At 43.4% G+C, this 26,844-nt stretch overlaps 2 protein-coding genes and 2 long non-coding RNA genes across 7 annotated transcripts; 3 read left to right on the forward strand and 1 right to left on the reverse strand.

The window, feature by feature from the left end:
* Nucleotides 1–67: 67 nt before the first annotated feature.
* On the forward strand, nucleotides 68–791 carry LOC120321907. Of its 2 annotated transcripts, none has more exons than XR_005561639.2 (2): nucleotides 68–520; nucleotides 569–791. It is a non-coding gene; the product is annotated as an uncharacterized LOC120321907 (long non-coding RNA). The 2 variants fall into 2 exon arrangements; XR_005561638.2 differs by having other exon boundaries at nucleotides 587–791.
* LOC6538489 lies at nucleotides 526–13,227 on the reverse strand. The gene is made up of 6 exons (XM_015193398.3): nucleotides 13,069–13,227; nucleotides 4,227–4,288; nucleotides 3,314–3,633; nucleotides 1,820–2,046; nucleotides 1,435–1,747; nucleotides 526–1,368 (listed from the first exon to the last, which is right to left on the reverse strand). The coding sequence occupies exons 4-6, from the start codon at nucleotides 2,031–2,033 to the stop codon at nucleotides 891–893; spliced, it is 1,005 nt and encodes a 334-aa protein (XP_015048884.1). The 5' UTR covers nucleotides 2,034–2,046; nucleotides 3,314–3,633; nucleotides 4,227–4,288; nucleotides 13,069–13,227; the 3' UTR covers nucleotides 526–890.
* A 98-nt stretch (nucleotides 13,228–13,325) lies between these two features.
* On the forward strand, nucleotides 13,326–16,525 carry LOC120321909. The gene is made up of 2 exons (XR_005561641.1): nucleotides 13,326–14,616; nucleotides 14,786–16,525. It is a non-coding gene; the product is annotated as an uncharacterized LOC120321909 (long non-coding RNA).
* An 8,179-nt stretch (nucleotides 16,526–24,704) lies between these two features.
* LOC6538491 (succinate-semialdehyde dehydrogenase [NADP(+)] GabD) lies at nucleotides 24,705–26,817 on the forward strand. Of its 3 annotated transcripts, none has more exons than XM_015193400.2 (3): nucleotides 24,705–24,875; nucleotides 24,938–25,261; nucleotides 25,450–26,817. In XM_015193400.2, exons 2-3 carry the CDS (start codon nucleotides 24,968–24,970, stop codon nucleotides 26,683–26,685), a joined length of 1,530 nt encoding a protein of 509 aa, XP_015048886.1. In that variant the 5' UTR covers nucleotides 24,705–24,875; nucleotides 24,938–24,967; the 3' UTR covers nucleotides 26,686–26,817. The 3 variants fall into 3 exon arrangements, with proteins under 3 accessions (XP_015048886.1, XP_015048885.1, XP_002099013.1); XM_015193399.2 differs by having other exon boundaries at nucleotides 24,957–25,261; XM_002098977.3 differs by having other exon boundaries at nucleotides 24,960–25,261.
* The last annotated feature ends 27 nt before the right edge of the window (nucleotides 26,818–26,844 follow it).

Raw genomic sequence — 26,844 nt, forward strand, 5'->3', positions numbered from 1 at the left:
AAACACCTCCAGTGATTCTGGGTGGCCTTAAAGACAGGCGTGAATTTTAGGTGGTAGATAGGTAGATAGCTTATTAGCATGGCCAGCTATCCATTGCATTCTTCATGGCCTCCAGTACAACTGGCTGGAATAGGTGTTCCTCTAAGGAACTATTTCCTTGGGTTAGTAATCAAAGTTTAGCTTGAGTTTTAGCTTCAAGGAGGAAGCTTTTAGAAGCTTTTGGGTTGGTTCTGGCATACAGAAAGTAATAAAACTTAAGGACCTTTTTGTTTGCTTTAAGTTGGCCAAGGGAAAAATATATGTGTATATCATCATAGGCGTTATACTCGAGCCCTAAAGCGGGCAGATTACCATTGTGTAAGACAATGAAAGCATAATATGACCCTTTGGAGCTCGGAGATGAGCAAGGGACTCGCTGACTTAAGGACGTTCATATCCGTGGCAACGGCATAATTGCGTCTCATCCCATAGAAATTTATATGCTTTTGCATTTGAGTTGACGCCTTAATGAAACCATGAAGTGAGTTATTGTTTAAAATATGTATGGTCCTTTATGTAGGATTTATAGGATTCTATACCATTACAGATGTGCATCTTACAGATAGAGTATTATGCGTTTGCCGAATCTGAAAATTAATCAATTTTGGATTAGTCGACCCGTTCCCCTGCCTTTAAAACAAAGCAAATATGTGTATTTTTCCATTATGTTAATAAATGAAATGCTTGTATCTTCCACCCCGGTTACTGCGAGGCTAGAAGACTTAAAAGAGTATAATTAAATCATAAATGGAGTAATCGAATTTGTCATTAATGCGGCTATTATGCTATATGCATAGATGTAGACACGCGTGCCAATATCCCTACCCGTAATTTAAAAGTGCAACTTAAATCTACTCGTCCTCCTCCTGCGACTCGCTGCTCTGATCAACCTGATCCGTCTTTCGTTTGCTGCCGCTTTCCTCGTTGCGAAGCGAGGACTGGACCAGTTCGCGGGTGAACTTCTGGACCAGGCGCAAGGCAGTGGGCGCTGGCATATCGCAGAGGGAGTGGCACATGAACTCGCCGAATCCCCGGAATTTGGCGTACGCTGCTGGCAAGGGGGCTAGAGGTGGTGTTGGATAGAATCCCGATATCGACAGACCGTCGTCGACTCGACGCTTCGACGGATGATCGTCCAAAGGCTGTGCTCCACGCTTATTGCTCTTCATGGGATTAACAATCGGACTACTGATGATGTATTCCGGCTGGTGGTTTTGTTGTCGTCGGTGATAGCTTTCCGCAAAATGATTGTAGCCCTTGCCATTGGGCATTTCACCATTCGCGGACCGCTGGCTCTTGTTGGCTTCGTCAGAGGTATTCAGGGGAATCCTAAAAAGAAATTACGTCTTGTCATTAGGAAATGGTGTTAAGCCATAATGGGTGTTAAGAACTTACCCCAGCACTGTGGTCACGGGAAGTGCCTGCTCGCAATCAAAGATCTCGCTGTCGTCCTCCAGTTCGTCCTTAATGCTGGTCAATTGCCCGTTGCTGTCGCTCTGGCAATCGTCACCCTCGTAGGTCTCCTCATCATCCTCCTTAATGCTCATGTTCTTAAAGCTGCGCCTGGGCCGTATGTGATCCCCCAGAAACTGGAGGCTTTCGAATAGAGGCCATTGTGAAGAATGTGTGGAAAGGCCATTCTCGAAGCGTCGCTTCTCGATGTTATAGCGATTCCTCAACGTGGTCATGCGTTCCCTTATACTGGTGGCTAAGAATCAAGTTGGGAATATATCTACAATTATTTCCTGCCATCTGAAACCGAATGAATCCCCTTGCTCACCATCGTAGCCCAGTTTGTGGGCTATCTCTTCCCATATTTGGGCCACATACAGCTTGTCCTTGAATCGCTTGTTGGTCCTGTCGTAGAGCACTGAGTGCGATCGGTATTCCCGGATCAGACTCAGATCGAACTCGCCCGTTTGGGCGTATGTGGCTCGAGGGCGGCCACGCCCCTTTGGCAACTGCGGTGGATACAAGTGCGATATGTGCTCCATTCCTCCTCCAGCCCTGTATTTATTATTTTGAGCAGAGAATATGTTTTTATTTTCCATTTAGATAGATTTTTTTGTGATTTGTTAAACTTTTGATTATTCAGTTTTCTCTTTTTTTTTTAGTTTAATCCTGCAAAATGCTATACTATCGAATTATTCCAGGCAACTGACTTAAAAAACTAAAAATTAAAAATATATATTCGACAAAAAAACTTTAATGATCATACTCTTTATTTTTTAACCATTCATTCTAAATAATATTTGCTGCAGCACAAAGTAGTTAATCGATCCAGCAAAAGAAAAGAACACAAGAAAGAAGGCAGCGTTTTGAGGATATACATACACACTTACTTAGTTACCGGTTTTTCAACAAAAGGGAGCATAAACAATTAAAAAACACCGTCCGGCAAAGAAGGAGAAGAGAACTACTGGATTTTCGATAGGCAGCTGATCTTTTTTTTGCTGGGTGGATCGTGTCCTTTATCGTAATCACTTCGATAAATCGATGATCCGTTAAGAATACGCATAGCCAGTTTGCGGCATTTCAATACACAATAATATGTCTACACAATGATGTGTCTATAAAGATTGAAGCAGCATAATAGCTAAGCAACATACTAATGTGGACTTCGGTCGGGTATTAGTACTCACAAAATCAAGGCTAGTTAGTAATTGATTTTAACGATAAACGACCGATAAGTCGATGCTTGCCATCCCTAATCTGCATCCGCTTTCACGACATGTACAGGCATTTTACACAGCCGCAGCCGTTTACATGTATATATACGCGTGCGTAGGTGTGTATATAAAACAAAACTGCATCTTCAGTACGCTCCATCTCTCTCTAACGCTCATCTGTGGTGCTAAGCGAACGACGCGCACTGTCGGCGTCGACGCCAGCAGCGTAATAAAAACAAAGCCAGCGAATACCGTAAAAATATCAAACTACCCAAATAAAAAAAAAAAAAGTACAGAAACGCGCTCGCAACTGCTTGATATTAATTTTAAGCGGCGCCAGCTGCGCTGCTCCGCTCTCCTCACACAGATAAACATAAAGAGTCGCCTTATAAACTTTAAATAAACAATTGCAGACTACCACTAATTTACGTTGTGCGAACGGAATAAATAAATAACAAAACAAAAAACAAAAAAATGAGAAATAATAAAACTAAAATAAAAAGTAAGCAGACATTACTGAGTAATTGAGAAACGGGCATTATTTTTGGCTGCCTGGCAATATCGAATTAACAAATATCTTAATTTATTTTTATAGATTTACTCACCTCGGGAAATACAATTTAGATTCGCCTCAGGTTGGTTTTAGTGTGTATTTTTATTTTTATACCTATTAAAACGCGCGCTCTTTGCTCCGCCTTGCGCTTGGGTTTGCCTCTGCTTTCTAGTAGCTGGCTATTATGGCTAACTGTAGCTGTGGCTGTTACTTTAAAAAATCAATATAGACGTAAATAAATTAATTAAGATTGCCTGCGCAACACACGACGCTCCGCCAGTGCGATGTTCGCCGCTCTCTTTCGCTCGCGATGCTCTGTCTTTTTGCCTGCACGCACAACTAGTCGCTGTGAGAATATTTTTTAAACTGAAACTGAAAAAATTTTTTATTTTTATATTTTACGAATTATGGACGAGGCAAGCCGCAAGAGAGCGGCACTCACACAGAGACAAGCACTCACACAGACACACAGCCACACGCACACGCGCGCACCCACCCTCTCGCTCACACAGGCGCCGAACCCCATGTAGTAGAGATGCGAGCGTGAGGCGATTTCTTTCGCGCGTGACCGCCGACTTTGAACATGTAGTCAAACCAGTTAGCATCACTCGTGTTTCTGCTACGTTCGGTTGGTATTATTGGATTTATCCGTTATAACTTTTTATTTTCATTCATTTTAAACTGCATTACACTATTGCGACACTTTTTACGCGTTGCACAGACCAATCAATTGCACATCTCTAGCAGATAGCCAACCGGGTGGCAGCGCTGTCAGCACAATTAAAAGTGGCAACCACGAGTCGGACATTTTCATAACGGAAAAGGGTTGAAAAGTACCAGAATAGCGCGCGCGTTTGGGACATTTTTAAATATCGAATGTAACTATGAATTCTAGGAATAATGAGCACGGATTGAAGATGATGAAATACATATAAGAACATAGAACAAACAGGAAGTAAACTCACCTGGATATATACTAATATATAAATAAAATTTCACACATGTTCTGGTATTGCAAAATTGAGATCTGAAACAACAGAAAATATTTCATAAGTAACTATTCAAGGCATGGCTTTAGTAATACGATAAATATATATAAATAAAATGCATTTTAGTTGTTTATTACAAACCGCCCATAGGCCGGGACAAGTGCAATGTTTATTCAAAATGCAAAACGTTGACACCTTCCCGTCCTACGGGAAATTCATATTCATATTCGAACGAAAACAAGATCACGAATATTGAGTTTCAGCAAGTACAGAGAACATCTTGATAAAGACTCAAAATAATACCATCAACAGGTAGGCAGGTAGGCAAACAATAGGAGCACAGGATCAAAGCCCAAAATATCTCAAAATCTCGAATTTCAAAAGCAGCAGTTCATATTAAATTTCCGCCCCTACTTGAGTGTCCTTTGTGCGGGTCTGTGAAATGCCCAACAATAGTCCTGGTTTGGGTCCTCGAGGAAGGAGTGGGAGTTTCGAATAGCATTGGATCGGGGATCGGAGATCGGGAGCAGGTAAAACTAAACCCTGGACAAAATCAAGCGTTAAATGCCTTTTACTTACGCCTCACATCATTTCGCAAGAGGAAGCTTGTATGTATGTGAAAGTATGCTGCGGGGTCCATTAACAGTTGGCTAACATCAACAAAATTTGAAATCCAAAGCGTGACAAATTCGTAGAAACCAGAACCACTCGGAGGCGGACAAAACAAAAAAAAAACAACAAAATGTACAAATCTGCTGAGCGGAAGAATTGCCAGGGCAGCAAAAAGAAGTCTACCGAAACACACCCGCGCTACCCCCTTTTTCCGGACTTTTCCAGAGATTCTTTACGACTCCAACGGTTTCGGAGCCTCAGCGTATTTTGCTTATCTGCCCCAAATGAAAACTACCATATAATAATACTAATAATATCTCTGGCGGGGGGGTGGAGAAGCGGAGTAGAGAAGCGGAGCTTTGCTCGGTATTTGTTTATTTGATCGCTGCTGGCGGCGCTTTTCGTGGCCCAAGACGGCATTAGGTTTTAATGTTGTTACCCTGCGACACAAAAACAAATTCCGCACTGAACAAGCGCTGCAATAAATTCATATTTATTTATTTTTGTTAGGCAAATACGCCCCCAACGGCACGAAGACTCTCTTCTTCAGTCTTCGGGCGCTTCTGCCCTCGCCTTCTCCATTCAGCAAACGAAAGGAAAGGCCCACCAGAGACCCCAAGTCCGAGTCTTGGAGATCGGAAAGCGGAAACGCAAATAGTAGACGCACGATAAAAAGTAAAAAAAAAAAAGAGCTGAGGCAGTAGAATGAGCAGCAGAACAGAAACAGCACGGCACATAAATTTGAAATAACTAATAATTCATTGAAAAAGCTGCCAGGGAATGGGGCAGGCATTGGGGGAAAAACTGGAGTGACTCCGGCGGTGGGGATCAAGTAATAATATTTGCTCAAGCCAACAGCTGACAAGTCAGCAATAGCACACACTTCTCTCGATATCGCGATCAGAAATCCCCGCGAGAATCGAAGGCGCGCGAGTTTGAAGAGAAGGCCTTTCGGTTTTGGGCGATGGAAATGTAAGTTGGGGGCTGGGAGGAGACGCAAAATAATAGCCAGTTTGCAGTTCGCCTTGATGTAGGAAAAGGTAGATTAATTGCAGAGGTTTTCAAACACACATCCCATTTGGATATCTATTATTTGAATTCATCTACTATGGCGTAATTGTTTGTCCATGGCTACTCACTGCTTGTGTATATCTTTTCCTTTTCTCACATTTATTTAAAATGCCCATTTGTCTTTTCCATGGGATTTCTCTTTGCACATCTGCGCTCATTAAGGGCATTCAGAGTTCGGTTAGCGGGCCTTTCTCCTGCACATTTATGATGGCCATTTCTCCGCCTCTGCGAAAGACTTGCCAGCTTTTTTCGTTGCCCGTTGGTCTGTTCTAGTTCGAGTAGAATCGTTTTTAATGACTCGAGAGCAGGAGCCGCATTGGCAAACCAAACCAAACCAAACTTAGGAAAGCATCGAAGCCTTCGATGGCAGCCAGGGATAAGTGAACGGGAATGGTCATGGATGGCCATGAGTTCCAGCCAAAAACCGTTTGCATTTCCCATTGTTGATGTACTTGTTGCTTCTTCGAGGGAAAGAGCTACAGTGGATGCAACTAGAATTGATCAAACTCCTAAAAGCCAAATAATGTTCGCAATTACAATTATTTTATGAGGCATTTCAGTATCTATAGACTCGATATAGGATGTGCAATGGTTTAATGTGCTAATAAGACATCTGTATGCTATCAAAAACAAACTAATTATTTTACAGACCACAGTTTAAAAGCTGAGTGAAGGAAATGGAAAAAAAAAATATTAAGTTTATATCTGCTGATGAGTTGAGAAATCTGATCGTAAAGTCAGCTTAAAGAAAATAGTTTTATTTTTTTTACAGGCAAATATTTATGTCTTTTTTTGATTATAAGCAAGAAAAGTTCCTCCCATAGAGTTTCCACTGTAGATCAAGCGAGGGCCGCGAATAAAAATAACTGTATTAAATGGGCCCAGGACCAGTGAGAAAGGTCTGCCGCCTGAGAAGCGAACCTCCGCTCTTGGCTGTTACAATTTCTAGGCTCCGGCCGAGGCACTCGGGTCGCCAGACTTGGCCATGGTCGGAGGAACCTGTTCCTCCTGTTGGACGGGGGAGGGAGAGGGGGCCCAGCAGCAGATCGCGCAAAAGGCGTTCCAGAGATGCGGACTGGGCCGTGCCTGGCTGTCTCATCTGTTGTCTATTTGGCAGGCTCCAACTTCTACCAATTGCTGGGGGCCTGTTCGCAAGTGCAACATGTTGCCAGCAACATTTGTTGCCTCGGCAAACACTCACAGATTTGATTTGCTCTTGCTTCCAATTCTCCTACATTTGCTAAGCTATTTTTTTTGGTTGGTGCAACAGCAGCGTAATCGAAATGCAATTAAGATGCGGCCACAAAGTGCTGCAGAATTTTTGACTCGCACTCACCGAAGGAGCGAGAACGTGGCTGCAATTTATATTCCCGGACAGATTTTTAGAAAGTAGCAGAGGAGTTATACTCGAGTCCAGACCAAAGTCAAAGTCAAAGCCAATGCCAAGACCAAGACCAACCCATAGTGCCATTCGAAAGGCGTTGACGTGGAGAGGTGAGCCCGATCCCGATCCCGATCCCGAAATGCGGCTTAGAACGATCTCGGTGGATTGTAGACTCACTCTGTTGGTATTCGTATGTGGCATAATTAAAGGGTTACGCCACGGCCACGCCAATCTTCATTCGATATGTGGCGATCTGTTCCCGTCCCCTGCTTTCTACTCTTCTCTGCTCTGCTCTGCTGTAGAATTCAGTTCTGTAGAATTGTGTGGCTGATATGCATAACGGTGGTTTAATATGAGTTGGCGCACTAAGAGCGACTGCGCCACAAGTGGGCATGTCTCCGGTGATCCAACCCCCTTTTTTTTTGTTTTTCTATTCCATCCTTGCACTGGGAAAAAGTCTCATTTGACTTGCAGAGAAAAGTATCTCAGAGAATTTGATTCGGAAGTAACGCTTAGGATGATAAATTCAAGTGAAAAGAATTGTAATTGTAGAAGCTAACTAAAGAATTGGTTAAAAAAGAAATGCAAATGGAAGAATGGTTAGATTCGGTTTAAAAATAAAGCAGAAAACAAGCCTGGGAACAGCGAACTTGATTTTTTGTAACCCTGAGCCAATTAATTTCCTGAAACTACCCTGAATAATTTATGAAATTTTCCCTCAATGTAAGAGGCTTCTCTTGTAAGTCGAAGCACATTCATTTCGTTGATATCGTTATGGCATAATATGGGCCACTCTCCCTGGACGTGTGCAGTCATCAGTCCAAATGGTCGGCCATCAGCGCATCGTTTATTGGGGTTTGCTCCACGAGTTCTCCAATTGATTGCCCACATCTGTGGTGGCTGAGGAAATCTAAAGGAATCTTCGCCAGACGCACGAGGATGACCAGAAATTATTGTTCATTGGCAGAACGTGGTTTCGAGTGGTAGTCTCTGTTTAATGGCATCAAACTTTAAAAGCAGCCAGTGTCTTAAGGCAAATAACCACACTCAACTGGAATTTTGACTTGATTCCATTACGCTGGATTGCAAAATAAAAATGATCTCATTTAATTTCCTACTAGACAGGTGCAGATTTGCCAACAAATTCTAACAGCCAACTATCTTTATCTTTTTGCTGCTTGGTGCGATATCCTGCTTCTCTAAGATGAGTGTGTTTTTCGCAGCTTATGGACTCTGGTTTTTTCTAAGAACTATGATTTCTCAATTTGTAGTTTCATTCATATCAAGAATATGATTTCTTTAAGAATTGTTTCACTTCATACAGTTCCACTGGGGAATTGTCTTTGGAGAATTGGGAATTAACCGGACATGGCATTAAAAAGTTGCATGTGAATTGGCAATTTCGCATTCAACTTGTATACATTCGATTAACTGAACTTTTTGCGATAACCAAGTAAGAGCTCTAAAAAGCTGTCTTCACTTTACGCTATAGCAAAATAACAGAATCGTGTCATAAAATCATACACCTTTTACAGGACGCAACGCGTAGTGCGTAATCTTTTCATGGCATCTCCCCAGAAAGTTTCTCATTATTTCGCGAATGTGTAACCAAATGTTATTATCCGCTAATTGCCAAATAGTTTGGCGTATCTCGTTAGCAATGGCAGGCAGATTGCCGACTGAAGCCTAGAGACTAGAGACTGAAGACTGAAGACTGGGCCTGGACGAGGCTACAGCTACAACGGCTCAATTACTCCGCGTCTTCAGTGGCTCACAATCGGGGCGCTGAAGAAATCGGGCTTGTTGCCAAGGAGTCTTCGGTCTAATAGCTAATGATCGGCGGTAAATATGCGCCATCTTAATCCCCCCGTCGTACCCTGATCATCAGCATCTTTAAAGTGAACGAAATCCCGAAGACCGAATGGGGCCAAGTTCTCACACAAATTAAAATTGCTATTCTCTTTTATTTTCGGGCTGTTTTTTACGCAAATGTGTAGGGTATGGATTGCGGTATGGGTTCTTCTCATCTCATGGGCATCTCTTCGAGAAGAATTTAAGCCTCGAATTTCGCGGTGTGGAGACCGAGCTAAGCAAAATTTTAAGCTTGTGCTTCATAGTTATATGGGGCATTGCCTATACATACATACATACTACATATGTGTATGTATGTTGGCCCGTGTTAGGTATTCGATAGCGCCAATTTGATATGGCGGCCAGGAGCACAAATTAAGTTTCCCAGAAACGAAGAATACTACCTGAACAGCGTAGAATCCCCATCCTCCATTCTTCTGGCACTGGCAGTGGCAATGGCAATGGCAATGGCACTGGCCATGGCAGTGGAGTGTTATCTTCCTTGGCTGCGAGTTTTATGTCTGCTCAGATCGTAAAGCAGTTAGCGACGCTATAAGGAAGAGAATCTCTCAAAAAGAAAGTTGGCAACAACGCAAATAAACTATGTAAAGTGGCTTATCCCATGGAGAGAAAGAAGCCAAAGCGAATAAGATGTGTTGCGGCAGGAACTTCATTTTGCTCAGCGGTGTGTTTTTAATGTCCCCCCCCGAAGATAGTTAAAGGAAATTAATGAGTAGTAAAAGCGAAACGAACGGGCCCAGTTGCCAATGAGAGACGATCCACTCAGAGCAGAGGCCGCAAAAGCGAAATCAATATCCAATCATTAATCGTTAACTAATTCCATGAATTCTGCCCGACTTTGGGATCCCATTCCCGGGTCCAGCATTTTTTGGTCAGGTCCGTCTGTTTGCCGGTCTGCCTTTGCCCCATTTACCAAGTTCCAAAAACGCAACCAGACATGCCACACTAAAGACATATATTTATGCCCCGAAAGCAACTTTTGGCGTATTTAGAACAGCAACAACAACAAACAACAGCGGCGCAAAAAAAAAAAAAAACAGAAATATCAAGATAAAAATATTTTTCGGGCGGCCCTTTGTGGCTCTTCGATGGGACAGTGGCTACACTGCAAAATATCACGTTCAGTCATAACGTTCAAATCAGTTTTTTTTAACAACCTAAAATATTGTCAATAGTCTAGAACCTCTCAAAGTGCTTTTAGTTAGGGTGGCATGCCATGTCAATGTTAGTCTTGATTGTTTCCGGTGTATTGGTCCGCCTAAACCAAGTATTTGCTGATTGCTGCTTTGTTGTTGTTATCGCCGTGGCGCGTCTCAAGTCTGGAGTCGTCTCTCTGGGCCCTCTTCAGGGATCTTCTTCTGGGATCTGGGATCTGGGATTTCCTCCCTCCACACACACGCGTTTTGAATTCGATTTGCCGATTGCCGGATTGCCGTTTGCTTCTTGGCGAGATTTCGATTTCGTCGGCAACAACGGCAAACGGGCCTCGACCATGAAACAATTTTATATTTTTGTGCAGAAAAAACGAAGATCAATAAAATTTTACCGACAACTGTATTTCGTTCAGACAGAGTAGAGTAGAGGGCCCTAAAATTAGTGACCAAATTGTCAATGTGTGGGCCCATGAGAGGGGGTGTGTAGCAGGGGGGGAGGTCACATTTTTGGTTACAGTAATCAGGCCGAAATCGAACAAAAAGAAATTGAAATGAAGCAGCTGGTAAAAATTTGAACTTCATTTTTGTGTGCTTCGGTTTCGTAGAAGTCGAAAGTGATACAATAAAATGTTGAAATTATTTATTTGGGAAATGGGGAGCTATGTTGCGTATGGAGGTTATGTTGCCTCTGTGGGAAATTAATGCGGCATAAGGCAGATTGTGACCGATTGATATGGAATACGATAAATGCTTACATGACCCACAAAAATGTTTTAATTAATTGTATAGGGAAGAAATGTGTGTGTAGAAAAATACATTTCATAGCAAGAAAGTTTTTTGTTTTCTGTAGCATTTTCCTTGATTTTCTATTATCTGCATTTAAGTTGAAAAGGTCCAGAAGTTTTGCCTATCAACTGTGAACCGAAAACACACACAAAAAGAAAGTTGCCCCAAAGCCTGGTGCATAATTCTGTAGAAAAGCGAAGAACACGAAGGCTTTGAAGGAAGAGGGGGTGAGAAGAGAGGGCGCCGTGTGAGTTCCTGCAGAATCCGCTGCAAGAAAGGTGCTCCAGCAACAACGACAACAACAAGAACAAGAACGATTCCCAGAAACGAGAGTGTGTGGGAGGTGGAGAAGGTGGAGTTGGAGTTGGAGAATTCTTCCAAAGGAGCAAGAAGAGCGAAGAATAGGGGCCGTCACTAATGAATTTGTATGCAGAGACCGCAATGATTTGGCACAAAAACAAAAGCAACAGTAACGGAAATGCGAGGATTAAAAAAAAAAAAGAAAAAAAAAGGAAACGCGGGTCCAACGCGAACAACATTTTGTGAAATTAGTGCAGACAGTCGAAAAACGCACCTTTTATGTTTTGTAGCCTCTCTTCACATTTTACGATTGCCAGTTGTTTCTTTTTCCATGATTTTTGATTTATGCAAAAGCAATAAAAATTATTATAATGAAGGCGCTGACATGGCTGATGGCCAGAGCAAAAAGCATGCACTGAGAGAAATAGCTTATACGAATGGCAACAACATCAACGTACGATCGTGCGATTCTTTTTAAAAAACAGTAGTCAATGTTTAGTCTATTACGACAGATAACGTTATTAATCTACTTTCTTAAAAACTATAACTGCATGGGAAAAGAATTAATTAAGATCCTCCCATTTTATGTCTGTGTAGGCGAAGAACAGAGTTGGCGACACGTGATGATTGTGGGGATAAGGAGAAGAACTGGGGGCGATGACGATGCTAATGTTCCTTGTCCGTTACTTTAACTTTACTTGCTCTTTCTCCCGCGCTGGGGCTCATGTTAAAAAAAAAAAAAAGACAAATAAAAGTACAACAAAAAAGAGCGCGAAGAGCATGAGTCAGAATGTTTGTTTGACTTCTGCACAAAGAATGGCTTCTTATTTCTTTGTGCTTCTGGCCTCCCCCTTTCAAAATGCAAAGGCAAAAGCACATGTATGTAAATAAATCAAAAGGCGACAGGGAAAATCGCCATTTTCCCCGCCTATATGCACAATCATTTGGGCGCAAAAAGCCTTTTTAGCGGAGTGCTTTAGTTTAACTCCTAACTCCATAACTATGAACTATTTTGATGGTCAGCATAAATTCTTCACCTTTTTGCCGTAATTATCTACAAGGGAAAGAGAGAGAGTCACTCCTGGCGGCTGCGCCCAAAAACGGTTAAACATAAAAAAACTAACGGCAGTTTTATAACGCTGCTCTTGGGAACTGGGAAAGATTACCTTTTGGGAGGCTGCGCCAAAAATGAGCGAAAAATGCCCGCAAAAAGAGTGGGCGCAGAGAGATCCCCGAAGATGATACACAAGCAATCAAAAGAAATGCAACGGCCTCTTCGCGCTCCTCATCCTTCTTCTCCTTCCTCCTTCTTCCTCCTCTATTCCAACTTCACCCATTTCTTCCTGCACTTGCCGATGCACCGTTACGCGGAGTTGAGCCCGGGTTCAAGATCACCGCACCCAGCCAAATGTTTTTTCTGTTTTTTTTTTCTTCTTGGATTTTTCGGGCGCATTCTCCGCCTTGTCTCTTTGCACTTTTACACAGATTCTTTGGGGGATATTTCGTCGGTTTATGATGTTTCTTTTCCTTTAGTTGGTTATATTTTTATCTCTTTTTTTTTTTTATTTGGAGGGCACTTGGGGACTAACGGTTCTGTTCTGCAGTTAACAAATAAAAATAGCGCGCGCACTCAACTCACCGACAAACAAACACGAGCACACAGAAATGTTTAACACACCATCGTCGTGCCGGAGGCTCAAGGCTTTAACTTCCTCGATCCGCAGTAACTTGGTCACTATTTACTTTAATTTTTTTTTATGGTCAATAGTAGTCAGGAGTTGGAAGGGTTTTTGAGCCACAACCGTCGCCGCCGATGGATTGCGCGCAATTGAATTTCCTCCACAGCGGCGACTCAGCTCATCGCCTCAACGAACTCAACTTCAGAACTCAAACTCGACTCTCTGCTCTCACTCCTGAATTTCTCTGCCGGCGCGGGCAGAAGCAGCGGCTGCAAAAAGGAACGCAGCTCGCAAGGGTGGCAACATTTAGATACCCACTACTTGCCGTCTTAGGGGCATAGATCGTTTGAAGTCCTGGACTTTTACGTTACCTAAACTTAAATTGTAGGCTATGGGTGCGTTACTTTAAATATTTAATAATAGGATTTTACGTTTATTTAAATATTATTATTATTATTAAAAGTGATCGTTTATTGAAGTTGTTAGCAATCTTTAAATTTATTAGAAAGTTACCTAAATTCACAAGAATCGACATACCCTTACTGTCAAAAAAACAAAGGGTAGCACAAGGCAGCAGCAGCTACAAGGCGACAGCGACAAGCTCGATCTTTGTTCTCTCTCTGCGCCGAATCGCTTGATACTCTCCCAGAAAGGACCAAAGGTTTCCTTAATACGAACAAGGGTTCTGGAATGTCGTAGAACAGAGGGATGTTATGTCATACAAGAAAGTGATTGTCTAAATAAGGATGCAGCCATTGATTTGAAGAATTTCAAAAGCCTCACTTAATGGATTTTATATATATGGAAATTTATATATTTTTTTAGTTTATGAGATACATTTTGATATGTATACGATGGTTCTGCGTAGAGGATCTTCTTTATTTGATGTGATGCATGTATATTTAAGAGAGCTAAATGATTGCTTATCCTCAACATCACCCTTAGCTAACACAACTTCAAATTTGAAAAGTGTTTTCTATCCTTCAGAATTGACTAGAAGATGCACTAACTTATAACGTTTAAACTAAGACATAACGCCCGAAAAATGTTGTCCATCGAGTGAGGCCTTCTGCCAGCTAATGATCGCCCAGAGCGGGCTGGTAAAAGTTGCGAACCTTGGGGCCCGGGGACAACTCCATTAGGGCGGCCCACATTCGGGGGCCAGTTGGTTTTGGTTTTGGTTTTCGTTTTGGTAGGTGAGCAGGTGCATCGGCGGCAAGCCCTCGATCGACCGAGAGTCGCAAGGAAAGTTGCGGCGCGTGGCTAGAGATCGATGAAGCAGCCAGAAGACCCGCGCTGCCCGCATATCGCATCAGGACAATCGCCGAGGCACGAGGCATGTCCGGACACATCTGGAGTGGCACAGAGTCTCATAGTCACACCTTGAGCAGCGCTGATCGCTTGGCTATTAAAAAGTTACATTAAAATGTATTGCATTCCACTCAAGTGGGTCCTTTTTAGGATCCTTTCTTCAGGCGGTCCTTACAGTTAAGGATATATTGATAAAAGTGAGTACTATAAATACATTGATACCATCTATCCATACCATTTACAAAAAAAAAAACAAATAAAGACTTTAAATTTACTATCTTCTTATTCGACTTGTATCTTATGTTTTTGAAAAATATCTTCAAAGTGTTTTCCTCACTTATATAATAAGCACTGGAAATTTTTCAGCTTTTTGGCAGCACTGCATAAGAGTTGGAGCCGCAATTTAGCATAAATGAAAACTGAACTGAGATCGCCGATGGCCAGGGCATCATTAAACACATTAACAGACAACAGACGATGGCGATGGCGATGGCAGGTGATGCCAAACAGAGACAGGTTGGCAAACTGACTGAGTGGCTAAATGACTGACCATATGACTGACTGACTGGCTGACTGAGTGACTGACTGACGTACTGAATGGCTGACCAACTGAAGGAGCGACTAAGAGAGCGACTGAACGATCCCAATGGCAACTGTACACAACACAAACGGGCTCGAGTCGTTGGGGACTTTTAATGGGCTTAACCCGTGCCTCGAGGTCTCCTCACTCCGCCGACTCCACCGCACTCCTTTGTTAATTACAAAGGATGCGCCACAGGACAACATCTGCCGAATGCCAATTGATTCCCCAGCCCCTGGCTTCTTAACCCTTTGTGTTAGCAAATGAGCCGGATAAGTATAGAGATGCACTAGATTTTTCACATAAATAAAACATAACATTTGGGCATAAATACAGCTGTTTTATATACTTTACTTTTATAAGTACTTTAAAACATACTCGTGTTTATTAATATCCCATCATAGGCTTCACAAGTATTGTATCTTAAGTAACCAAGAGGTCAAAGTTTATTTGCAGAGGAACCCCTATCCTGTGATTAGTGCTTAGTGGGTTAAGCCTTGTTCGGCGCAGCTGTACCACAGTTTCCAGATCCTTCTGATCCTTGCGGCTTACGCACTCGCCTGCTTCCTCTTCTTCCCCTCGGTCCCTTTCCACTGCTGCTCCTGTTTTTGCCTGAATTTTCCACTTCTATTGTCAGGACGAAGGTAGCGCAGAACATTGCCATCGAAGGCCAACTATCCAGCGGCGAAACTAGTTTGCCACCTTTTGCGTCTTTGAGAACCGGTAACGGTACAAAGGTGCTGCCCCACCCACTTTCCTTACGCCCATTTGCGAAGCGTTGGCAATGATGTTTTGATATGTTCTCCGTTTTGGCCAAGCCGAAACAAACCATACCAAATGGTCTTAACTCACCCATTCTGACGAGTGCTTGTGCCTGGAAAGGAAAAATCGGAAACTCCATGGCATGGCATTTTCCTCCCCATTACATTATCGTTTACATGCCACCACCCCGATCATGAGATATATGTTTATGTGTGCCCCGTACCATAAACGGCTATCCCCTCTTCTACGGTTTGCCCTCTGGCCCATTAAACAACCGTCGAACGGCTTTATTAATTCGCTGTAATTTGTTTATGTTTTCTAAGCAATTTGTTTTCCACATGCGGCTGCCACAGTAGCACCCAAGGGGGAACAAGGGGTTAAGGTTAACTATGGGACACACACACAAACGATCGTTGCAACTTATAACCTAGCATTTTCGCATCAGCACCTAGGGTAATATTAGTACGTATATCAGAATAGATGATCCAACAAAAATTAGAAATCTTTACTTCTCAATAAAACTAACATAAATTAGTGAAAGCGAGTTAGCTTAGTTGCTCGATATAATTTATTCCTGACAATAAACCACTTTATTTAATTGATTGATTTAATTTCCATTTCGTTTATTTGTGTTACACACTTTGATCGTTAAATGTGCCTTTTGGCCAAACAGCGAAATGCGTAATTCAAAGTGTCAGCAAACATGGTCATAAACGTAGGTCCTCTGGCATGTTTTTAATAAAGTTATAAATCTGAAATCAGAACATAAATGTGACATTGATCTACAACTGGTGAAAAGGGCTCTGTGGTGTGTGAACCATTTCTTGTTTCTTGCCAAAAAAAAACCGGCGAACAGAAGGCGATTTTTCAATACATATTTTTGGCAATCGTTTTCCTTTTGGCTTTCGTCGTGGAAGGCAGATAAACTTTATGACCACAAGAGAGCATCTAAAATAAAGCAAAGCAAATAAAATCGGACAAGAACAGCATGTGAACGATTGCAAATTACAAGCCCAAGCTCAATTCTGCTGGGAAGCATCTTTGTCTGCGTCTTTCGAAGACTGAAGACTGAAGACTGCAGACTGCAGAGTGCAGAGTGTAGACTGCAAACTGCAGAGTGCAGATACATCCGAGTATCTGGGGATCAGGACCAGGCCATTTCGCTGCTGTTGTCTTGGCCATGTTTTTGGAACGGCAGCTGCTTCTTTCGGCTTTCTGTCGTCATTACCAAAAGGAAGCTAAAGACAAACGGATATGCGCTGCACATCAAGCAACTGCTTTTTGCTGCCCCGTTTTTTGTTTTTTATATTTTTGTATTTTTTCGGTGGTTATTGCATTGCTTTTTGGGCTTTTTTTTTGTTTTTTGGTTTTTTGGGCGAAAAATAAATTGTGCGACAGGTGCGACAACGACAGCCGTCGAAGAAGAAGAGCGGTCCCAAAACACAGAAATGCATCTTCGCACCAGAAGAGCGTCTTCCACACTGTAGAAAAGCTTTATACTATACATTTTAAAACTGCATCCATAAGGTATAAGTCCTGCCTTCGAATTTAGTACTTTATACAATTTTGAAAACTGCATCCATAAGGTACAAGTCCTGCCTTCGAATTTAGCACTCTAAGAACCAAATGTACTTCGAAGTTGCTATACTTTTTGTGACAGTGCACCGGAACGATCGTAGCCGCAGGAAGCTTTTTGTGTGGGAGCGAAGCTTTGGCAGTGATTTCGGCTTTATGGGTCGCTTGTTTTTCGGCCATTTTACAGCTGCAGCATCGATAATTGCCAGCCCGTCTTACAAGGAACCAAAGAGATGGTGATCACCAGATCACCAGATCACAAGAGCCAGGAGCAGCTGTTACTTCCGCTCGAATGGATTGCAATGGACCAACGCTGTGTAAGGGCTTCCACTTCGATTGGCGATCCGGCAAGATCCTTGGCGCATTCATCGATCCTTTTTTCTAACGCTAATCCTGTAGACGAGCGGCAGACAGAGGACTTTGGACTACCTGTACCTGTTTTAGGCCTGTTTTCAAAGACCTCCAGTCTGCATTTCGATCTTTATTTTGATCCGCTGCGGTGATCTACATGCATGAGCGAACCCACGATCCTCCTTCGTGGCCTATTGAATTAATGTGCGGCATTAGGCGGACCAACAGGTTTGGCTTAAGCCTTTTCGCTTAGTACATATATATATATCTATATATACATACATACATATACATGATCCTATGTGGTCTTGGGATTTCTTGAGTGAAGACCGCGCTGTGCACTCACGTAGCTAATAGTGTCCTAAATAACAGGTGTGGAGTGATCGCTTCCACTATGATCCTTGCACCGATTCCTGGTAGATCACGTAGCAAATTGATGAGAAATGAGTGCGATCTCTCTTTCTTTCTCTCTGTGTGAAATTCTGGGTACAGTTGCGTTCAGTGGAGTGATCGTGGTCGAAAGGCAAGTAAACAGGGCCAATGGCAGATGTTTGCATATCGCCAAAAGATCGTTGAGCATTTCTCCTCCTCAGCCTCTTGCTCATATTTTGCATTTCGAAATGCAAACAGTAGAGGGTACAAAATAAAAGCCGAAAGAAAAACAACATTTCGAGCACAATGCCAGCGCAAAGACAAAAGGACACTGGTCCTGCACATCCTGTCGTGATTTACGGTCCCTCAAAATGATCGATCTCGAGCGGCAAACAAATTTTTGCTCTTGCGGCTTAGCCCAAAAAAGGACAATAGTTGCAGCAGCAAAAACGTACCAAAATCGATGCGATGGAAATCCCTCTGTGGCAAATTGCATTTACAGGATTCTTCTTGCGCAAAAGCGAATTTCACGTCTCATTTGAGCCGAGGTGAAAGTATTTTTGATCGATCTCTTCGCAATTTGCAATCTTGTCCGTTGAATGAAGTTGTTAGCGCGAATAACGCTCCCCAGGCAACAGGGCCATCTATCCATCCGATCGATGGTGTGCAAATTTGGCATTATCACCCATATGGCGGTGAAGCGATCTAAGCCCGCCATCTTCCAGTTGTGAGGCAGTCGAGCATTGAATCTTGATGGATTTGCATTCTCAGCTGGGGGATAAGCCGCCAGATCAGCGCGAACATCAGCTTAGTAGCGGGATTTATTACTCATTTAAAGGATGATAACAAATGAGCAATTCTATTCGCTATAGAAAGTCAGTTAGAGGATGAAAAGCGTCACAAGATTTGTGTGATTCAGCTACCAAGAAAGGTTATTGAGTGTGGTGTTGGCCAAAACTGGGGCGTCAATGAACTTGACCCACGCTTGGAGGTGAAGGTATCCCCAACTCGCAGCAAAGATGCCGCCGATCTCAGTCGATCTCAGCAAATCTTCCACTGAACTCCAATGATCGCCGTTGTTTTACGAGTGCTGATTTATTTGTTTGCAGTGCGATCACCTCTGTTTGCCCAATAACAACAGATGCCAACTTGAGCTGGACAAAAATGTAACAGAAATCGTATTTGCAGCGAGTTGAAAGCAAATCAAGCGATCGCCAATCGAAATGGCACGCAAAGTTCAAGATCGCCAGAGAGTAGATCCTTTTTTTTTTTGTCCACTCAAGGGCGTCGTATGAGATGATCTTGCAGTGCAAAAATGTTAAGAAATTTATGAGGATTTGCGTGTAAATTAAAATAATAATAAGAAAATGAAAAGAAAATGCCGCCAATGAGCTGGGCTTTTGTCTTTCGCGTTTCAAAAAGCCTCAAAAACTTCCGGTTTTTACAAAAATTCGATCGTCGTAATTTGATATGTTTATGCGTTTCGGGCGATTCGCATAAACTTGGCGAAAATAAGAGACAACAGCTGCCGCAAGCTTTTCGAATGATGATCGCGATCATCTCGTCCTTCTCCGCTCCTCCCCGCTTCCTTTCCATTATATTCGCATCCTTGTTGGCCAGTTACAAACGTAGACAATTAAGCGGAAATGCGATGCGAGAAATGCGAATTGAGAAATGTTGCACTGCACCGGATTTGAATGTGAATGTGAATGTGAATGCAACGGAGGCATAATTATGCCTACCCAAATCAAAAACACAACAAGCCAGCGAGGAAAAATGCTAAATCCCTAAGCAAACGGTCCAGGGATCAGGGATCAGGGACAAGGACAAGGACAAGAATAAGGACACGGATGAGGGCAGGGCCAAGGACAGAAACTGGGAAAATCCAGCGTGAGAATCCCTCGACGACGCAATTGAGCCAGGACTACGCAACGGAGTTTTCTGGTATCCAACAGAAGCAGCAGCAGGCATGCACTCAGAAAAACTAACTACTTGAACTCAAGAAATGTCCTTAAATAAACATGGTATTATATTAAAGAGTTGCACAAGTAAAGCGTATTCTTTAGCATTTATTGTAGTGAAAGGAAGTATGCATGGATATACTTTTCTTTGGCATATCGAATTTTCTTTCTGTGTACCATCCTGCCAGCGAACTACCCCATAGATGGAGATGCTGCACCCCACCCCATGGGCCACCCCATTTCCGCCCTGCGAATGGCATTGTGCGTTGGGGTTGGGGTTGCATAAATTATAGAAAACAATGATGGCACACATGTATGATTCATGCCAGGATCGAATCCCAATGCGTAGTTCATTCGATTGCTACTCAAACTAGGTTTTACGCGCTTTTGAGCGATTTTCGGTACAGTTTTTTCCAATCCTAGCATTTGGTGAAGAGCTCATGTCTTTCATTTGATGCTGATTTGCTTTTACACTGCAAGAAAGTAATAGACAACTGCATGACAATATGTAACTCGAATGTATGTACTTTGGTTTTAAGAAATTTCATTTTCAAACTGATTTTACTTATTTGATATCAAATACCAACCTTCTGTTGATAAATAAGTTCAGTGGCAGTAACCAACTAGAATTACAGTGTAATTGTGCTTATTTTCTAGTTCAAAATCCACCCCGAAATTTGGAGATCCACGGACCAAATTTCGCGATGAGTAAGTCGCAATAAATGTACCAAGTTTTGGGAAGTTTTGGGGAAGGAGAAGCGAACGGAATGCGCAATTTAATATTATATTTCCTATCCACAGACAACAGAAGGACGAACCAAAGGATTATGCGCAGATATGAATGTGAATGCTGGAAAGGAAGTTCGCAATTAAAATGCCCTAAGATATGAGTAGCTATTAAACATCCTGTATGCAGGATAATAGATCCCAAACAGTAGCAAAAAAATAACTTTTAATGGTAAACTTATATGCGCCCAGGACTTGAAACATAGCACTCAACTTCTCTGCGGGATGCCATTATCCCACCAGAATCAATCAAATTATGGGAAATGAGAAACTTTTTGACTTGAGAAATTTCCTAATATTTCTTTCACATAACAATTTTCTTTGGATGCGACTGAAAGAAAGGTATTTTCACAAAAGCACTCGTTAGGAAAGCAATTTTCACTTCATTCCGAAGGGTATTATGTCTGATACGCCTAGATTTTGGTAATCTTGAATATTCCGGTGCTCGGATACTCGGATATTCGGGTGTTCGCTTTGTGTGCATTTTATGGGGTTGGCGAGGCGTATTTTCGTACATCGAAGGACAACAATGGATACGGATAAGGGATCGCTTTGTGCGGCCCAAGGACAACGAGATCGAGTTCCAGTGCATGCCAGGACACGCCGGGGAAAGTGGAGAGGTGAGAGGTAAGAGGCACACACAATGGGCGGCGGAATTATGAAATAATAATCAAGTAGGGCATAATCATAATGCCGTAACCTTGATGCCAAGGTAAACAATAATTAAGCTAGGCTGCGGGAACCTTCTACTTAACAAAAAAAAAAAAAAAAGGATATAGGCTCGTCATAGGGGAATGGATAGGGTATCCTGTGCTGGGATCGCAATCACAATCGCACACGTGTTGCTTCCACCCGGACAGAGCTAATCTGCTGACGCATTCAGGACGCCTCGTTCAGTTGCGGGATGGGACATTCGAAATTAAGGTATCCTGGCAGCTGCTCCGTCTTCATCCACGTCTTCGTCCTCGTCTTCAGCGCCGTCTCCATGCGCGTCCTGCTTCGATTTCCCTGCGACTTGACTTGCCAGCAGCTGGCGATGCGATCGTTAAGCACACGTGCCAAGGTGAGTCAGCAGGATCTCCACCAGGATCCGAATCCGAACCGGTCAGAGGGACAGGAGCAACAGGAGCGGCTGAAGCCCACATGCATATCTGGAAAGCTGTTATCCTGCCAGCAGCGGCCATTTGCGAAGGTTAACCCTATAAGAGCTTTAGCTTTGCCCTCCTTATAAACAACATCTATAAAGTGAATATTAAGACCAAACCTCTTCTATCATGTTACAGATATATAGACGAACCCATGGTAAATAAATTTAAGATACTTATAATAATAATAAAAACAATAAACCATTCATTTATAAGGAAACAACGTTATGTCATACGTTCATCAATAGAACTTGAGGCATACAACTGAGCACCAAGTAAGGAAATTGCTGTTTAGTATTTAGTTTGAAATACGGTTCGAAATGGGTTTGGTTTGGGTTTCAAAGTCCTCAATGGGTTAATGTGTAACCCATCCTCAGATGGTTAATTCCGAGGAGCAGCTGCCGCTGTTGCGTGAGTCGATCACGACATTTATCTGTTCGGCGGCTGTTTTGTTTTCGTGCCACATCTTGCCACATTGCCACATTGCCAGGACAATTGGCAACCAGTTTGCGCCCTAAGCTTGCGAGTCCTTTCCTTTGTCCTCGCAAGAAAGCTGCCAGGCAACCCAACCAGATCAGATCCGATCCCAAAGCGACAGAAACAGAAACAGAAACCGAAACAACAGATGTTTTATTCTTATTCTTATTCTCGCGTTAAGGAACGTGTTTCCAAACATGATTTATGGCTCGACTGCTTTTGCGTTAGAGAGTGCCGTGGTATCCTCCCGAAATCCGAAAGAGATGGCGTTCTTTGCAACGAAAGAGAGAGAGCGCTACTGCCACACATCATTGTTCCCATTGACCAGCTGCCAGGGCGGCGTCTTGGTTTTGGGCTTCCACAGGGCCGCCGCCCCGAAAAGACATAGAAAACAGCTAAACAGCAAACAGGAACCGGTCCCAAGACCAAGATCCTCTACGATGCGATCCCATCTCTCCAGCTTTGTGTCGTTTTTATGGCGTGTTATGATTTCGTATTACAATTAGCCGGCACAAAAGGCACACGGCTGCCTTATTTTCTATTTCTGGGTTGTCAATTGTTTGCATTCGATAATGAAAAACGTGGGCCCCATAAATTCGCCGGCCATGGCAGCGCATTAAAGCTGTCAAAATTGTGCAGTTAAGTAGACATTAGATTGGTTTCCACTGCCAACGAACCAACTGACTGACTGACTGACTGCTTCATTAGATGGCTTGCTGATGAGCCTTCGCTGAAAAGGAAACACTGACAAAATGTTCAACTAATAATGAGCACTTTTACATTACTAATCAATGATTAACTTTGAAAAATTCATATATGTATATATGGCTTGTTAAATCATAAGGGAAATATGGGTTGGAAAATGAGAAGCTCCTATTCCGCATTCTTATAGCATAAATAGTAACTCTGTTAACAGTAGAATTGAGGCTATATCTTAAAACAAAAATTCCTAATTCATACTTAGTACATTAGTAATAGGTGAAATATTTCTCGCTGTGCATCCCGATCTCGATCAGTCTGGAATGGGACATGGAAGCACACCTCCCGGCAGCACTTAAGACAAATAACTTAAACACCTATCGACAGGAGCCGGCAGCATTCACGATTGCTTCCGAGCTAGACGCATTTTCAATTAGTTTTAAATCACAACTAATTGAATTCATTTCGAAGCGGGACTACTTCTGGTTGCCGGGATGCTGGGATGCCGGGATCGCCGATCTAGGCAATCTTATCTTAACAGTTATGATGTCCGTGTGGCGGCCGCCTGTTTTGGCATTCTTAGCCAAAATTTATTGACAAAATTTGCAACACAGATTGCGAGCAACTTGGGCGAAGGGTAGCGGCAACCAGGTGAGTCGCCGGAGGAGGAAGCTGCATGACCAGTAGCCCAGTAGGCAGAACCTGCCGCCGTCTAATGCTAAGTGGCACTCAGCAAAATAAGTATTACAAAAAAAAAGGTGCATGCAACTCATATTCCATTTGCAGTAAAATATAGAAAGTTCCTAAAAACACAAACACTTCCTCACAACCTTAAAACTTAATTAGGTAATGTTAAATTGCACAAAATGTTGCCAGAATAAAAAGGAATTTTTAAAAATTGATTCATTTTTTCTAAGTGCTTTGGATGGGTTGGGAGACCCACCTTCTGCCAGAACCGCTGCCGGCATATGTGAAATCTATGGTCGTGATGCCTGGCTACAAAGTCATAATAAATGGAGCACAGTGCTCCACGTTGGCGGCGCATGCAAAAAAGATCGGGCAGATCGGGCGAAAGGCAGCGATTGTCCAGAGATTGCTTGGGACAAGTGGCGCTGCCTTAAAATCGCTGAATAGCAACGACTTAAAATGGGAATCAGGAAGCTAACTTCAAATGGACTTTCTTTTTCTTGTCGTTCCCTTTTTCTTTTTGAAAGTCAAACGGCTGCCGCCTAGTCACCTGACAGAAGATGATTGCTGCATAACTGCAGATCGATAGAACGAAGTGAAATCGATAATAGCAGGGGAAATATTTATGGCAAATGTGTATAGCATGGCGCATGTACTTTTTCATATTTTACAACTTTGAATGTCCTTAAATGTAGCAATTATTAACATTTAATAAAAGTTTGCTATAACAGTTTTCCATACGCTGCTAGAAGACTGGCACATAAATGTCATCAAGCTGTTTTCTTATTTAAATGGTACATTTTTCGCGGTTTGTCAGCAGCTGGCAAACAAAATTAACCAGTTGGCAGTTCTCAGTTGGGGAACAGCTGCTGCTGATAACGTGAAAACGAGTTGGCAGTTCTAAGGCTCTGCTGGTTCGGAGCGCATCAAATTAAAATCAATTAAATCCAATCAAAGCGCCCAATAGAAGCAATATCTACAGCTGTGGACAGCAGAGCGACTTCCCGATAACGTCGCAGATAAGATAAACACCTCACACTCCCCCCACAGGTGAAAAAAAGGTGATAAAGAGAGCGGCTACAAGCCGGTCAATAATCGATTAGTAGCCAATTGTTAATTGCAGTTCATTTGTTTATTTGTAGCAACCGGCAGAATGTGGCGACAGCTCAGCGGAGTCGCACGAACAGGAAGCAGCCTAAGCCTTTGCAGAATGCGAGGATTCTCGGCACTGGTGCAGGATAAGGCGCTGGTGGATGGCGCCTGGGTGGAATCCAGCAATGCCAAGGCGACCTTCGAGGTGCGGAATCCAGCCAATGGTGCTGTCATCGGCAAAGTGCCCAACATGACGGTGGCGGACGCCCAGAAGGCCATAGACGCCGCCAAGCAGGCGTACGAGTCCAAGGAGTGGCGATCCCTCACGGCCAAAGATCGCTCCAACCTGCTCAAGGTGAGTGCCCGGTATCATTCCTTATCAGGGGTGCTAATGGTTGACCCACAAATTTCTTATTTACTATAATATAAGTCTCAAGTTCCACTTATCATAATGCATTAAACTTAGAGTTCGACTGTGGGTCACCATTTCTCCCTCCAGTCTCCAAATAACCTATGCTAATCTTATCTAATCCCGCCTTGCAGAAGTGGCACAAACTGATCGAGCAGCACACACAGGAGATAGCCGAGATAATGACGGCCGAGTCGGGCAAGCCGATCAACGAGTCCAAGGGAGAGGTGGCCTACGGCAACGCTTTTGTCGAGTGGTTTGCGGAGGAGGCACGTCGCATCTACGGCGAGATTGTGCCCAGCGGTTTGCCCAATCGCGAGATCATTGTGATGAAGCAGCCCATCGGAGTGGCGGCCCTGATCACGCCCTGGAACTTCCCATTGGCCATGATTACGAGGAAAGCTGGAGCCGCGTTGGCCGCAGGATGCACGGTCGTGGTGAAACCCTCAGAGGATACTCCTCTGACTGCTTTGGCGGTGGCCAAGTTGGCAGTGGATGCTGGCATTCCCAAGGGCGTGATAAATGTGGTCACCACAAACAAAGCGGCTCCCATTGGCGAACTCTTTTGCAAGAGTCCCGATGTGAGGGGCATATCCTTCACGGGCTCCACTGAAGTGGGCAAACTGCTGTTCCGCAGCTCTGCTGATGGCATCAAACGAGTTTGCCTCGAACTCGGCGGCAATGCTCCCTTTATTGTCTTCGATTCGGCAGACATTGAGAAAGCAGTGGATGGGGCTATGGCCTCAAAGTTCAGGAACTGCGGACAGACCTGCGTCTCTGCCAATAGATTCTTTGTGCAGGATGGCGTCTACGATAAGTTTGTTGGGCAGCTGAAGAAACGCGTGGAGGCTTTGAAGATCGGAGATGGTCAGGGATGCGATGTGCAAATCGGACCACTGATCAACGAAATGCAGTTCAACAAAGTCAGTGGCTTCGTGGAGGACGCCAGGTCCAAGAACGCGAACATTATCCTGGGCGGACAGCCATTGCCCGACAAGGGATCCCTCTTCTACGCACCCACAATCATCACAGATGTGCCGCCCACGGCTCGACTCTACACCGAGGAGGTCTTTGGTCCAGTGGTCAGCATCATACGGTTCCGAGACGAAGAGGAGGCGGTGAAGAAGGCAAACGACACCAGGAGAGGCCTGGCCGGTTACTTCTACAGCGAGAATCTGCAGCAGGTGTTCCGGGTGGCCAAGCGACTGGAGGTGGGCATGGTCGGTGTTAACGAAGGCATCATCTCCGCTGCAGAGGCACCATTTGGTGGCGTCAAGGAGTCCGGTGTCGGACGGGAGGGCTCCAAGCACGGCATCGACGACTATGTGGACATCAAGTACATTTGCATGGGCAACCTAAAGTACGACTGAAGTCCGATGGAGGAGGAGTCACTCCCGCTGCTTTCATACGCTGTCTTCCACTAGAATGCGATTGGTTTATTGTTGTCTAATTGTAGAATAACACGCCGCTATTTTAATAAATGTGCACAATGTCTACCTGAATAATTTCCTTTTTTTTAAAAAGCGCGC

The sequence above is a fragment of the Drosophila yakuba genome, chromosome 3R (assembly GCF_016746365.2).
Source record: "Drosophila yakuba strain Tai18E2 chromosome 3R, Prin_Dyak_Tai18E2_2.1, whole genome shotgun sequence".
Lineage (NCBI taxonomy): Eukaryota > Metazoa > Arthropoda > Insecta > Diptera > Drosophilidae > Drosophila > Drosophila yakuba.

What these genes read in the sequence shown, in the direction of transcription:
- LOC6538489 (XM_015193398.3), bottom strand. Translation starts at nt 2,033, where the DNA reads ATGGAGCACATATCGCACTTGTATCCACCGCAGTTGCCAAAGGGGCGT. An exon ending in CCACAAACTGGGCTACGATG is followed by an intron (nt 1,748 to 1,819) that starts GTGAGCAAGGGG and finishes CTTGATTCTTAG; the next exon opens with CCACCAGTATAAGGGAACGC. An exon ending in CCCGTGACCACAGTGCTGGG is followed by an intron (nt 1,369 to 1,434) that starts GTAAGTTCTTAA and finishes ATTTCTTTTTAG; the next exon opens with GATTCCCCTGAATACCTCTG.
- LOC6538491 (XM_015193400.2), top strand. Translation starts at nt 24,968, where the DNA reads ATGTGGCGACAGCTCAGCGGAGTCGCACGAACAGGAAGCAGCCTAAGC. An exon ending in ATCGCTCCAACCTGCTCAAG is followed by an intron (nt 25,262 to 25,449) that starts GTGAGTGCCCGG and finishes CCCGCCTTGCAG; the next exon opens with AAGTGGCACAAACTGATCGA.